This window comes from Candoia aspera, chromosome 1, assembly GCF_035149785.1.
Source record: "Candoia aspera isolate rCanAsp1 chromosome 1, rCanAsp1.hap2, whole genome shotgun sequence".
Lineage (NCBI taxonomy): Eukaryota > Metazoa > Chordata > Lepidosauria > Squamata > Boidae > Candoia > Candoia aspera.
In genome coordinates, this window is record NC_086153.1 from 250443840 (window position 1) to 250459891 (window position 16052).

Sequence of the window (16052 nt, forward strand, 5' to 3'; positions counted from 1 at the left end):
CTTTGTATATAACAAGTGACTGACTTCATTATCCATGCACAGCTATCAAATTTACAGAGCAAAAATATATATATACACACACAAACCTCATTCAAAACTTTACTCCTTGTGGTACAGCCTGCCATGTCTGAAAATGCAGAATATTTATTTACCGATACAGAGAAATGTATTATGCAATTTTGGTGGCAAAGAATATGGAGAATCCTTTTGAAGGTGAAAGGTGATCGTTTTGGAAAGGAAGGACCTATTGGTAATAACCAATTTCAATCCAGAAACAATTTTCTCTTAAGATTCTATTCCTAATTACTTTTTCTGGATTCTGCAACTCTTCCTCCATTACTCTCAGCTTCTATGCTACACCCATGTTAATTACCTGAACAAGCTTCCATTTCCTGATGCTATATTAGCAATTTAGTAAACTTAACGCAGCTGTGTTATCCTTATGAATATAGATATAATCAGAAGTTGCTCTCCAGACTTTATACCAGAAATTAATGTATGTCTGCATTATAAACAAAAACATTCTTGTTCCACGTACGTAGATATTTGACGTAAACTCAAAAGAGTATGGAATACAGGTTTATACTGTTACTTCAGTAGTGACCATGGTAAAACTAAAAATACTGCAATTTACACTTTTCATCACAGGAGGAAAACACATTTGACATGCAGTAAAATAAAATATTCATTCATGAAGGACATTAGAGAAAAGAATATAAATAGAGAAACAGGAACATTCTAGAATTCATTCCACTGACAAGAGATTAAAAAGGCTTCTGCAATCACACCTGCCCTCTTCTCTGTGCTGCTATCTTACTCAATTTTTGAAAAGGAACAGCTTGTAGTGATTCTGTTATTTGACTGTTAGGAGAAAATAATCCACACCTTCTCTTCAATATTTGGTACCTGTCCTAACACAAAGGAACAAATGTACAATATTATGTTTGCCTTTAGCAAATACACAGTAAGCCAGGAACCATTATATTTTAATCTTGTTTTATTGTAAGCTGCCCAGAGTCCTCCCGTTGGGGAGAGATGGGCAATGAATAAATTTATAAATCAATAAATAAAATAAACCATTTCAGCTGCTGAAATGCATTCAGGAGTAACTGCTCTTCATCCAGAAACATCTGATGACCCTCCCAAGGCTGTTTATTCTGGGCTATCTGAGGATAAAGAAGTTTCCATATGACTTAAAGCAGGCACACAGCCAAACTGGTAAGCTATGTAGTTTACTATCCATCCTTAATTTGTTATCCCAAACCCTCATCTATAAAGCCCTTCGTGGCTTGGCTTCCAGGTATGTCCAGGACCATCTCCTGTAAGGAGAACTGGCCCATCATGTCTGCTCATACTATAATGGGATGCTCATTCAAGAGGTTGGAGAGGGGTGTCCTAAACACAATGTTTTTTCTCTGTGAACTAGTCTCCCCCAATAATTAATCTGACACCCACCCTGACATTCTTTAGTCAGGCTGTGAAAGCTTGAAAGCTGTCTTGTTTCACAGATAATTTGTGATTATCACCAGTGGGATTGGGCACCTGTGGATGATATTGTTATTATTAACATCATCATCATCATTTAATTCATGTAATTGCTTTCCTGTTATGATTTTATCTGTGAACTGCCATTTTGAAACATGGTGAAATATTGCAAATAAATAAATAAATAAATAACCACTATTTTTTAATCTGATTGTACTCACAGCTAAAGAGTACAATTTAATTGATTACAGAGGAACGTAATTCTTGGGGAGGGAAAAGAAGATTGTCATAAAATTAGGGATCAAATCTGAATGCAAATGGCATACCAGTCCAGATGATCTTATTGGCAGCACAGATAATTCTGCCAAATACCAGTCAAACTCTGTTCATAAGAGAATTATCCCATCTTCCCCCATTTGCATGTTAATGCAATTATTTTCAGTGTTGGGTTTATTCCACAGCACATTCTTAAGACAGGCAATAGACAAATCTCTTTTAAGGCTATTAGGCAGACAGTTTTCACTTTCATTTTACAGTAGAGATAAACAAAAAGTAGGCACAACGCTGACAACTGTAAGCAAAATAAAAAGCTTGACTAGCACCAATGATTCAGCTGTAATACTTGAACACTACCTGGTCAGAATAAACATTGCAATACAGCTATTCAGCTAACAATAGGGATCAAATATAAGATTATGAACTGACACAAAAATGTAAGCTCAGATTATGTTTAATAGGGCCTACATGGAAATTAATTGTAAGTGTACTTTCCAGAACTTTAAATCAATCCATTATGTTCTCATTTATAGTTTAATGAGAATGTCTGTATTAATACAGAGAACCTCTTTATTATGAGTCAATCCAACATGGAAGAAAGGTTTTATTGCTGCTGCTGCTGCTTCTCATAAGATATAATGGAAGGCGGGAGAAGAAGAGCAATGTAATTCTGGCTTTCAAAAGCAATTAAAAATTCTCAGAACATCAGTGGAAAGCAAGTGCACTGATTCCAGTGTCATTTGTCCAAGTAGTGCAATGTGCCAGTGACAGAAATCAGAAGCAGAAGTCACACCAAGACTGTATCCCAGAGAAACACAAGATTGTTTATAAACAGGCTATGCTTAATCTCTAACGTAAAGTGCTGGCACCACCCGTGCCCAGACCTGTCTTCTGATAAAAAGCTGTTTTTGCTTCATCCCAGATGCATGCCTTAGCTGCTGTTTCCATCTGTAAGTGAGAAGACACTCTGCCCTTAGTCAACAGCACTCACTGGTCACTAAGTCAAGCCTTAACTCTAGTCCTGGAGGCAAACTGCAGGCTCAAGCAAGAACATATACTTGCAAAACAGAACATTAGGGAGAAGAGTTATCTGTGAAAATAAAATGTACCAGTTCTCAGAACAAAGGAAAGCACAATTACATTCTTTTCAGTCTGTCAGGAAAACAAATTCGAAGCAGCTGAATCACTTTCAGCTATGTAAACAAAAGCTCCACTGCACCACCATCAAAAATACTGAAGACAAACTAACAGCGTTTTCGGTCAGAATAAAGGAGTGTGTAGGAAGGAAGGGAAAGAAGAGAAAATGATAATAAATCCATGAACAAATTATTCTAAAAAAAATAAAAAATAAAAACAAAAAGCCTTTAATTTTACACAGCAGGACCTTTCCTTGTATTGTCTCCATTCTCTAAAAGCATGCTGCTTTTCAAACTCACGAAAGTGTTTTTCCCCAGAGTGTGGCCAAGGGGAGGACAAGGCAAAGGAAATGGATAACATAGATATAAATCTGCTTTGAGATTCGGGATCATATTTTGTTATTTTAGGACAGTGTTTCTCAACCGTGGCAACTTGAAGATGTGTGGACTTCAACTCCCAGAATCCCCCAGCCAGCAGGAAAGCAGCAGGGAAGAGGAGGGAAGCAAACATCACGACACTCAAAAACAAACAGAAGAGGATGGGTTCCCCACCCAAGTATCATAAATAATGCACAATTAGTAGGGTTGACATTTGAAGGCAAATATTCAGCAACTAGTTGATTTATTAACTCTAGTTGATTTCTGGAGCAATAAATGCCAGGGCTATTCTATTGAGGCTATAGTAGTGTCGGGAACCAATACGAATGTGCCACACCATTCTTCACAGTCTTCCAGTGTTCTTCACTGTCTCCCAGTCCGGTTTCAGTCCCAAGGCAAGGTGCTGGCTTTAACCTATAAAGCCGTACCACTTTTAAGGAACACCCTTCCCAAGCAAGTTAGGTCTAGAGCTATCTTTATGGTCTTTTCAACATCAAGCAAAGGAACATTTATTCTTCCAGGCTGTTGAATGTTTTAGTGCTGTATGACATTTTAACTTCCTTGATTATGTGCCATCAAGACATTTTCAACTCCTAGTGACCACATAGATAGATCTTCTCCATGACGATCTTTTCCTAACCTCTTCTTTCAAGTCTCTCAACATGCACTCATCGCCACTGTAACTGAGTCCAGCCACCTTGCTGCTGGTCATCCTGTCCTTCTCTTTCCTTCCATCTTTCCCAGCATTAGAGCCTTACTTCTCTACTGATGTTTCTACTCTCTTGTTATTGTTTATTATTTTCTTTTTGTCTTTTCTTTTGTGTATTTGATACGTTTTAGTGTATATTTGCAATTGTTTTAACCTGTTTGAATTGTTTGGAGTTTATTCAAAACCACATCAAGGTTTTTGTTTTGTTTTTAAATGAAAAATGGCATACAAATGTTTCAAATAAGAAAATTCAGAAAACAGTAATGACTTCTAATGTGTGAAATTCTTTTGCTGCAATTACAACATATTCTCAAAATTCATGTTGTTATGCCACCAGGAAAGTGCCTTAATTATTTGGGTCAATTACATAAAATATTGTTACATAAGAGTAATTGGTAGCAAGTTGTTGAATTAATATAAAAATTACTAAAAAAAATTAATTGAATGCAATGGGTAGGGTAGGTTGCTTTGAGTTTTATAAAATAGTAACATCTAGGCCACACTCAAACCAAGACTAGGTCTGTTCCAAGCAGCTGTCTCAGTTTATGCCCCAACTGTTATTTTCTTAGCAGCTAGGCTCCAATAATTCCAAGCTATATAAGAGTAGGAGGATGTAGTAGCCTGCTGTGTGGACTGAATACCTTGCAAGCCGTTGCCCAAGTGTCTTAGGATTTTCTCAGCTGGCTAAGAGAAGTTGGCATGAGCATCGGACAGGAGCAGCTTACAGGATACAGTGAGGATATGCCCTAAGCTAAGCCCCCCACAGTGCAGATGAGTAAGAAGTCTAAGATGCAGAAGAAAAATAGTTAGCAAGCATTTAAAAAGACACAGACATTTAAGCGACAACTAGAAAATACACTATTTTGTGAAGTGCCTGTTCAATAGGGCTTATTTCTTCTAAGAGTGTTTGGTACTGCAGCCTATTTTTCCCAGCCTGACTAGCATGAAAAAGATGGTGAACAATTTATTTCTCTTGTCCCAAATCAAATCAAATCAGATTGGAACTCACTATATTGTGAGTCCCATATTATGCTAGGTCAACCTAGTTTATTCAGATGTACCTTTCTATGTTAGATGAACTAATCACTGTGTTTTGTAAACCAGGATTTATGGTTTCCAGTCCTGTCCAAGCAAAGTTAATTGTAAGTTTGCATGATTTGTAAATCAGGTCCAAAATGGCACATTCCGAATACTTGTGGAAGGGTATTTTGGAGGTGGAAGAAAGATGATACGTCAGACTGTTAAACTATAATTATCTCCTATATCAGAAAAGAGAAAAAACACAAATACTTCTCCAGAATTCAAAAATGCATGTACATTTTATTAGCCTGTAAAGCAACAAACCTTCCAACACTGTTTAATGAAGCAGATGGACCTCCTTCCACAGAGTTACCAATTTAAAATTGGAAGATGAGCGACAGGAAGATTAGCCAATTTGGGTCTCTGGTCGGTCTGTTTTTCAGTATGTAAAATGCAAGAAAAACTGCACCAATTTTTCATATCATCAAAATGGTTAATCAGGATGGGAAGCAAGCTCCACCCTAACATTACTGGCCTGAAAATACGTGTGCAATTCCAGGGAAAGGAAAATGAAAAAGAAGCAGAAACCGATATTCTTTCTTTTATATGAAATAAAAGCAGAGATGAGAAGACAACAGGTATGGACTGCAGGCCCATTCTAAGGTATGAATGAGGAACAAAATTAATGTCTTCTTTGTAAGTGATTTGCAAATATATTTCTATATAAACACGATGAATAAGTAAACAAATTCTCATGGTCTGCATTTTAGACTTACAGATGCTCTTTTATTCTGCCCCATTCTTCCTACCCACTTTGCCTTTGACATCTATGAACTCTTTTGACAAAGATCAGACTAGAAAATGCTGTTACATTTCAGTCCTTTAAAAATACAAACTATAAAACATGCTTTACAGTATGAATTAGCTCATGGAAGTCTAACACTATGTAAATATTAATAAAAAAAAGTTGTTGATACTGGTGCTACTTAAATAAAGGGGCAGCAAAAAAAAAAAAAAATCTTCACATGCCCAGCAGTTCACGTTCTCTTTTGCTCATTGTCCAGGCAAGTCACTCAGCCTACACACCATACTACCCTAAGCAGGGTAGGTTCTTCACCAACACACCATTTCGTTATACTCCATTATTCTCACTACCCAGACACACACCCTTTTCTTCAAGTATTCAATTAAAATGATAATCATTTCAGGAGCACTGGTATAATGTTATCTTTTAATTTTTTTGTTAATCTATACCCCTGAGCTTAAAAAGTGTAGTAAGAGTCTTCATCATCTTAAAACAGAAAGTAAATTCTTTCCCCAACTCCTGGGAGAAAGTCTCACCTCTTTGACCGCATTTGTCAGCTTGTACTGAGTGTCCTCCATCAGCTCCTCGACTTCCTGGAGCATTTCGTTCAGGCTAATTTCATCCTTTGGAAGGCTTAGAACTATTTCCTGGGGTTGCTCCTTTTTCTTATTGCCTGAAGCAGGAGCTGAAAAGACCATGCCAAGAAGAGCCAGCAAGAACAGGAGCCTCGTCCAGCCAAGCAGAAACATCCTCAGAGCTGCTGCGATGAGGCCCTACAGGCAAAGGCCAGAAACAAAACCTGAACGTCTTTTTTTTTTTCCCCCGGGAGAACGTGTCTTAAAAGAACTGCCCAATCCTCATTACTGATATTAGAAGGCCAGTACTGAAGGTCAAGAAGGTGACACATTCAAGTTCTAGGAAAACTAATCTAGCTTTCTCTCCAAAAAGCTGGATCTTCTACCCATTACATTAACGAAGTTGTGGAACCTTGGAGTCTTTGTGTAATCTTTCAAAATGCTGCAACTCTGAAAGCTCCTGTTCAGAATTCCAGCTGTGCCGAAATACTCAAATCTCTCTTCTTCTGCAGTTTCCCATCTCCCTTCTCTCCCTACCCAGATACACATAATATCTACCACTGAGCTTGCCATTCTACATTAAATTCTTTTCAAGGACAGTTGCCCCATAGGTTCTCCCCTCCCTCAATTCTTTTGGTTATTTCTGCAAACTTCAGGATTTTCTCAAGCCTGCAAAACCATCCTTCTGCATGGGTAATAGAGTTTTGCAAAGCTGCAAGGGATGTTTTCCTTCATCAGTGCTTAAGAAAGGTGCTGTTCTGAAGTTGTTGCATGAAGGAACACATACAGATAGTACTTGTTTAGCGACTGCATTGTTTAGCGACTGTTCGCAGTTTCAAGAGTGATGAAAAAGTAACTTTATGACCAGTCCTCACATTTACAACCTTTGCAGGTCTGTAGAGGAAAGGAAAGCTGAAATAAGATCATAAGCACAGTCATGGTTTCACTTAGTGACTGCTTCACTTAATGACCAAGGTGCCAGTTCCAATTGTAGTCACTAAACAAGGACTACCTGTAACATACTGGAGTATGTCCAGAGGAGAGCAGCCAAGATGAATAGGCCAGGAAGGAAAACCTAATGAGTCACTAAACAAGGACTACCTGTAAACATCCCCACTTTTGACAGCAAAGCAGCTTGTTTGGTTCACCAAGCTTCTCAGTTTCAGTAACTGGAAGAGGTTTCTGTATAAATGTGCATTTACAAGGCAGCTGGAATTGGCAGAGAGGTTCTGAGGTGGAGGTGATATGAAGGTCTTTCTTAAGGAGAACAGCATCATCTTTACAATATGAAGTACCTTGTTGAGATAATGTCTAGCCATTTCATATAAACCTAGTGAAGGGTGCCATTCTGGCTACATAAGAACTGGAACTCAATCTTTCAGTTGAGGAAATGAATAGCTACTGCAGGTTAAGGTTTCAGGGGTGAATATCACTCTGATTCACAAATATAGAGGACAATTAAATTGTACTTAAGTATTTAAGATGTACCAAGTGTTCTTTCGCTTTTTTATTATAAATGGCTAAAAGAGGTATACATCTACAGTTTGACTGCCTGTTTACATTTTATTTAGCATCTTAGTTGCTAACCTAAGACAGAAAGGGCAGAGCCATGACCCTGTCCCAAAAGCTAATTTCTTGTGTACTGTAGATTTTCTACACATGGATATTCTCCAATTTCCATCTCCATGGAAGTAACAGCATGTGGAATTGGCTACAAGGAACTCCTGTGATCTCTGCAATCAGGGCAATTATGAAACATTTCAGATGTATCTGTTCTTTGGACCCAGATTAGCCACATTTATGGACAATTCCAACCATACAGCCATTTCACATCTAAAAAAACATGCTGCTCTCCATATATGCGGCAAATGTAATTCATACTTGAATCCAAAGCATCCTGACCCACAGCTGAAGGATTTAATTTGTCCTAAGAATCAATCCTGGCTTGCATCTCAGTACCAAAGTTTCTATCCAAAATGTATCAGATTCAAGGGCCAACAAGCAATTTAGGGAAATTGCAGTACCACCTAATACAGATGGGTAATTTATTTATTCATTTTTATAATTATTTATAGCCTGTTAACATTCTCCCAAAGGGACTTACACACAGTATAACAAATAATCAATAAAATGCACTCGATATTATTTAAAAGCAAATAGCAAACTTCTAGGATATTGCCCAAGGCACAGATTTTGGTAATGCCCCATGGGATGGAAGAGTCCAAGTCAGCAGGTTTCTGAGATGGCTGTTGACTATCTTCCTCCCTCTCCCTTTAGAGATTCCTCAAAGGTATGTATGTATATCAGTGTTTTACCCCAGTATGTGTCCTGATTACCAGGAAACACACTGAGGCGAGGACTTGGTCTCTAATATTTATTAGTAGTACTTAACAAGAATCCTAACAAACTGAGAAAGCGTGGGAAAACCCAGCCATATAAACCCCAAAGGTTAAGGCGGTCCCGATCTGTGTCTCTTTGAATGGCTGAACAGTTCCTCAGTGCTACGCATGCGCTTGACAGTCTGGGTGAGAGCCCCCTGCTCGCCATCCTTACTCATGACAGTATGTATGCAGACAAAGCCAGTTTGGTGTACTGGTTAAGGCAGTGCTTCTCAAACTTTTTCCTTCATTACCCAAAAACTACCTTAGCAGGAAGTCCTTTTTACCAAATGTAGGTAAAACACTAAGTCAATTCAAATGTCCCTGTTGTGATTGGGTAATGGGTTTGTGTGTCTTTACCCTAAGAAAAACCACTTTTACCCTATTTTGGGTAATTTACCCAGGTTTGGTGAATATCTGGCTTAAGGCACCAGGCTAGAAACTGGAAGACCATGAGTTCTAGTCCCATCTTAGATACAAAGCCATCTGGGTGACCTTGGGCCAGTCACTTTCTCTCAGCCCTGGGAAGGAGGCAATGGCAAACCACTTCTGGAAAACCTTGCCAAAAAAACTGCAGTCCACACTGATTAGAAGGAACCAAGAAAAAAAAAAAATACGTATGAAGAACGTTTTCAGGATGCATTACCAACAGCACCACATATGCACAGTTTATCCCCATAGTTATGCATATTAGGGACCAGGGAAGGGCTTCTAGGCAGTTTGGGGCCTCAATCTGCTTTTGTCCCCTTAGAAATTAACCCCCAAGAATTCTTACTGGGGCAAATAGTAGCCTTAAAAGGTAGAAGGAGAAAAGGGTCGAAGTCCAGGAAGCGGCTCTTTGTCCCAGCTCCACTGAAGCAGCGGTTGTAGCGATAGCCTCTATCACCGCTGCAACACGCCTCCCAAGCGGGCAGAAAATTAATGGCCAGCCATTCCTGTAAGAACCATGTTGCAGTGCCCCCTCGCCCGAAGGCTCCCCGCCCGCGTGCCGTTCCAAGACGCGGAACCGTCTGAGCAGCATCAGCCGCGCAAAGAACCAAGCCGCATAAATCAGCGAGGGAGGCGAGAGGGATGCAGGAACAGACTAACCCAGATACGCTCAATCTAATCTTCAAGGAAGCCTCCCCTCGTCCCTAATGAGAGTCGAGACCAAAAGCTCTTAACCGCGTCCTCCCACTCCTCTCGGGGACACATTCGCAGCGAGCACAGGATTTAATATAAATACGATAAATGAGTAAATAAATTGCAGCCTTCCATCACACAACCCCGCTGCGCGCGTACAGTACCCACCAGCGGAAGCCTTGAAGAAACCGGTCTTTTGCCCTCCGACAATCTCCTGGATCGGGAAAACGCGCGCTAGCCCCGCCTCGGCCTGCCTCGCCGGTCTGCAACCGGTCCCCCTCGCCCGCGTGACCGAGGGATGCGTTGGCACCTCCGCGCCTCCTCTCTTCGCGGACTGGCTGGGCCACTCGCCCGGGCGGGGGGGCGAGGAAGGAGCCTCGGGAAAGCTCGCGCCAAGCCCAACAAAAGCAGCAGCAGCAGCAGCTCCTGCGTCCGCTCGCGGCTATTGGCTGCCCAGGCAAAGACCGACCCAGCCCCTGGAGGTGAATGGAGTAGGTGGGTGGGATCAGGGGACTGCTGGTGAACCAGAGGGCCAATTGGCAGCCCCACGCACCCACACCCCGCCGCGTTAATTAGCTGCCCGGTAGCGGAGGGTTTGCGCTTGCGAGGCTGCAGCCCAGGAGGACCGCCGACCTGACGCGACGAAAACGACGAGTCGCAGGTCGTCTGGACGGACTCGCGAGGTTGTTTCACGCCATTGCGATAAACCACGTTTTCTTTCCGTGGTATAAGACGGGCTTGCCTAGAAGACGCGGGGGAGGCGCCTCGTTTTCTTGGAGGAAAAAAGCCTATTGATTTTAATGAGGTTACTTTTTAGCAAGTTCGGTTAGGACTGCTGCTCTCTCCAACAGCAGCTGGAATGTGATTTGAGTCATTCTGCTTTCTCAAAAGAAGGTAGACTTAAAATAACGTTTGACCTGGGCTTAAAGGCAGAGTTTTCCTTGCAAACCGAGGCACACTAAAGCTTATGGCATAATACATTTATTAGCATTTTCCTTTGCAACAGGCTAATGTGACTACTACCCTCAACATAATTTAAGGACATTTATTATTGTTCATTTTGTTTGAATAATAACACTCCTGAAGAAGAGTCAGGGCAGGAAAGGTTAAGTACATGCCTAACGGAGCATGTACAGAGGAATTCCACTATTGAAGACAAAAGCGTTGAGCGACCTGGGGGAGTGCCCAGGACTGTGGTCCAACTCATCCAAAGGACACCAGGTTGAGGAAGGCTGTGAATAGGGTCTGATAGTGATTTACAATAGTGTTGCTCTGTCAGTAGCTTTGCATTCTCAGTGGTTGTATGGAGGCATACATAACATAACATAACATATAACATAACATATAACATAACATAACATAACATATAACATAACATATAACATAACATATAACATAACATATAACATATAACATATAACATAACATATAACATAACATAAAACATAACATAAAACATATATTATATTATATATATCTGTCTCTGATGACTTTTGCCTTAGAGAAAGTTTGCACACATCTTGTTCTGCATGCACTCACAGCAAGCATAACATGTCAGAATGAAATTTTTGAGGCTCAACTATGCTTTAAAATTCTTAGGACTATCAAATTGGAAACAGAAACTGAAATTAAAGAATCATAGAATTGGTTCTGTTCCTTTTTTAAAATTGTTATAGTCCAATCATGGGAGTCTTCCCACCCGGTCTTTTTTTTTATCTGATAAATAAGATTTCTATGTTAAGAACCCAAATCTCATCTTGTTCATTTTCCGTATGCTGAGCATTAATGTGTAGACCAGGAAGGCCACGAACATTTTGCACCTATCTTTCTGGAATCTTCCAGCTGACCCAAAATAATTAATTTCCAAACTTTTCATAATTCTAGCCAGTTGCAAAATCAGCTGAAATTCCCTAACTTGAATGAGATTTTTTTAGCTTTTTTTCCTCTCTGGTGGGCCTAAATACAGAATTATGTACAGCAAAGGAATATTGAACCTCTCTCTGAATAATTATCTTGCTGCCAAACCATGGAAACCTGGCAGCCAGAGTATGGACATAGGAAATTGTGTCTTTATTCATGCTGATTTTTTTTAATATGGAAGAAATTTGAAACTAGCTGAGTTTGAGCCATCCAAAATATAGAAGCAGTCATTTTATGGGTCCAAAATCATTACAGACAAAGTTCCAGTTGTGATACTCACACTGATTTTTACTGTTATGAATGTCTGTTGTGCATTGTGATATGCACAAGTTATTTTGCGTATCACAAGTGCATTTCAATCTACAAGTTATTCTCTCATCCTTCATCCTCGTGGCATTCTGTGAGACAAGTTATTAATAGCTTCTTTTTACAGGATGAGCAGTCGTAGCACCAAGTGCCAAGGAGAGATGGAACAAGGTAAACAGACACCTGTCATGGTCACCGTTGCGATGTTCGCTCCATCGTAACGGTTCGCATGCCAGAGTGTTGATGCGTGTTCCTGGCTGGGAGGGTGCTGCTGATAAGCCTTGTACGGGGAGATGTGTGGGGCTGTGCCAGGGAGGAATGTGTTTGGGTTATCTCTTAAATGTCAAGGTCTCTTTGCCCCTTGATCAGCAGAGCTCGTTAGGAGCACCTGGGAATGTGGGGTTGTTCTGTATGCAAAGGGGGGGGGTCGTTTTTGGAAACGGAGCTATTTAGTTTGAGTTTAGGCAGGCGCTTTTCTCATTCTCAGCTTTCTCTCTGTTTGCACCTTATTCTAAATAAAACCAGACCTTAAACTTCGAGTTGGAGTCTGAGCATTTTATTTGAGTAGGGCAATCGTTACAACACCTCCGTGTCAACAATCATAGTGTACACCATAAAAATCACAATCAGTGTTAATTTATCGTTGGCATTTAGAGGAAAATAGAGACAACAAATGGATTCTCTGGTGGTACATCTGTAAGCTCAGGTCCCTGCATGGACCTAGACTGCCTTCATGCTCTCACCTGTATTCTTCCAATGAAATAAGGATATCCAACTGTCATAGACAAAACATTGAACCTTACTCTTTGGAGGAGAAAACACCTTACCCCAATATGTCATTGCTTGCTGCTCCAAGGATGACTAATTTTAAGGTCCCCATGAGAAAAAAAAATCTGTTCCCTTATGGACTTAAAGAAAACAGATTTGGCAGCCACTCTCAGGCTAGCTCTACAATCTTCTCTGCTAGTCACAAAGGCTCATGAAATTGATAGCTTGTTCAGATTTCACACAAAATATTTTCTACTCTTCCTTCCTTTTATAGCGTTTGTTCACAATTGAGTTAGTCCAGTTCAGTTCAATTTTATTACGGTCACTGACCAGTACAAGTTACAATTCTATAAAGATATACACATTAGCCTTAAAATATGAACCATCTGATCTGAAATAATTTTAAATTTGAATTTACAGGTTCCAATTAAATATTAAAATACGTTTAGATCACAATGTAGATGAGCCCCTTAATCAAATTTAAAAACAGTCTTATTAATTTAGAGTATCATGACTAATATTCTATCAAATATAAGTATCTATAAAATATATGTAAAATATTAAAAAGTAATAAGAGTAAAATATCATATATAAAATATGATATATAGACCACTTAAAGTTATTACAAGGGGTAGCATGCTGGTTGGGGAATTCTGGGATTTGAAGTCCACATATCTTGAAGTTGCCACGGTTGAGAAAAACTGGTTTAGGGGGAGCCAGTAGGATTGGAAATGCCTAGAAATATGTGCCAATGTACTCCCATGATTAATTATTGATATTGGCATAGACTGCTGGACAGCTAAGAGTGGGTAGGCAGAGATGAGGGTGAAGAACATGGTCTTCAAAGACACATCCCTAAGTACTGTAGTGTACCAACTCACCTGATGCAGAAATATTTACAAGAAGGAACATTTCACACTCATCCTTTGCAGCTGGCAAGAAGGGGAAGCCCAGAGGCCAGGAAGAGAGAGGGGTGTTGATGCAACTTAAAACTGGCTGCTTCTGTCAAGGAAATACATCCTTTGCCCAGGCTAGAAAATGTACTGAAGCATAATACCCATCTTTTATGGTAGGGGGTGAAAAGGAAATTAGGGTGGGCAGGGAAAAAGCCATATATGCACACATACACAGCTGCAGCAATTGACTCAGGTGAGCAGGAAGGAACAATATGAATGCCATTGGGAATAGCCATTGCTGCATGGTGTATGCCAGCGTCCCATCTAGCTAATTCCTGTGGGTAGTGGAGGAGGTCAGATGGATGAGCACAGTGTTAGCATGCATCCCTATTTCCTTAGTTCCCTATCAGTTAGGCATTAATGCTGTGGTGAACTACAGGTCATCCTCACCGACCACGATTGGGACTGGCAACTCTGTCGCTAAGCAATGTGGTCATAAAGTGAAAAATCACATGACTGCAACTAACAACATCAGTTCTGGCTGTGGTTGTTAAATGAACCACTGCAAGTCATTAAGCGTGACATCACGTGACTTGCGACTTCCTGCCAGCTTCCCCATTAACTTTGCTTGTTGGAAGCCGGCTGTAAAGGTTGGAAATGGTGATCACATGACTGTAGGATGCTGCGACTGTCATAATGGTGCACCAGTTGCCAAACACCCGAATTGTAATCATGTGATTATAGGGACACTGCAACAGCTGCAACTTCAAGTACGTAACTGTCATAACTTCGAACAGTCACTGAATGAGTGGTTGGTAAACAAGGACTGCCTGTATGTTCTTGGTAGAAAGTTTAGGCTTAAAGATGTTAATATTGGTTAAATTATATCTCCAAATATGGAATTTCTCTATCTATGAGGAACCTCAGGTACAATGTTGCGGGACTGTACAAAAATTATGCACTCTGAAGAATTAAAACTGATTCTAAAGGTTCTAAAGGTCGGTTTAAGGAAATTTGACAGAAAGGAAAGATTGGATAATATGATTCCATGTGCCTTAGATTTCATTCATGGTTTAAAAGTTGAACTGTATTATCTTGTATTAAGTTATTAGAAATTTTGTATTCTAGCAATATAGAGTCATTGTATGTTATTTTACTTTATGTGTAACACTTTTATTTTCTCTTTTGTTTTCTTTTTCATTTTTCTCTTTTTATTTTTTAATCTACAGTATATCTTAGGAATTGGCTTATATTATTATTGTGGTTTTTTTAATAGATAGTTTTGGTTGAACTGTTTGAATTGTATTTACAAGTTTGGTCAATCTGTTTTTGTTCTAATTTTATCTGTACCTCTACAAAAATCTATAAAATTATATCAAAAATACTCTATTTTGCTGCCCATGTAACTCTGTATTTCATCCTTTCTCTCAGTATATCATAAGCCCTAGAACCACAGTGCTGCTGTGATGTTTTGGTGCTCACATATTCTCATCCTAATCCCACTGAAACTGCAGAGTTTTCCCCAAATCCTTACTTCTAGAACTAGTGTATAGCCTTGCACCCCCAAAATATTTATATATATGCATCAGAATATTTATATGTATGTATCACAGTAGAAACAGAAAAAAATGGTGTTTGAAAGCATAGAAGTGGCATGGTTCAGAAATGAGCAGATTCTTCCTTCTATGCTATAAGCAGCAGGTATGTCAACTAAATGTCCAAGTCACTCTTTAAGTGAGATGGGCAGTGATGAAATTCGAAATATAACTAAATAAACTAAATTTAAAATGTCAGCTAAAAGCTCATTGTTATACTACATGTGGTGAAAGTGCTCCTTAAAACATTTTTGGCATAAAGTGCTTCGGTAGTTGTATCAAAAGCTAAAAGACTTTTAAGAGTATGAATAGTATGTTTACAATTCATACTCTTAAAAGTCTTTTAGCTTTTTCTTCAAAAGCTAACAAGCTTCAAGCTTCAAAAGGAGTATTGTATTTTATATTGTGTTCTATTTTTTATTTTAATCCTCTATTACTGCCTAGAGTCACTGCTGTGCGATGGGCAACTATATAAATGCTATGAATGAATGAATGAGATTAAAAACATTTCCTGCACAAACAAGTGGGTTAGGATAATCCATGCCTTAACTGAAAGTTACATGTTTTGGATGTTTTGGTCTCTGTATGAAACAAGGCCTTCAGCAAAGGATCGTTACCTTGTCGTGGTGCTGGAGCTTGAGCACCTCAATGATGCCATGAGCTAAACCGTGAAGGGCCACCCA

At 39.5% G+C, this 16052-nt stretch overlaps 1 protein-coding gene across 1 annotated transcript in view; it reads right to left on the reverse strand.

Annotated features, from left to right (window-relative positions):
• The window catches only part of DKK3 (dickkopf WNT signaling pathway inhibitor 3), a 39966-nt gene extending 29717 nt beyond the window's left edge, over positions 1–10249 (reverse strand). Inside the window, exons 1-2 of the mRNA XM_063289475.1 lie at positions 10053–10249; positions 6346–6582 (exon numbers count right to left, since the gene is read on the reverse strand). Coding sequence (XP_063145545.1) covers positions 6346–6558 — 213 coding nt within the window. The 5' untranslated portion in view covers positions 6559–6582; positions 10053–10249. The remainder of the gene's footprint in view (positions 1–6345; positions 6583–10052) is intronic.
• Positions 10250–16052: the final 5803 nt, after the last annotated feature.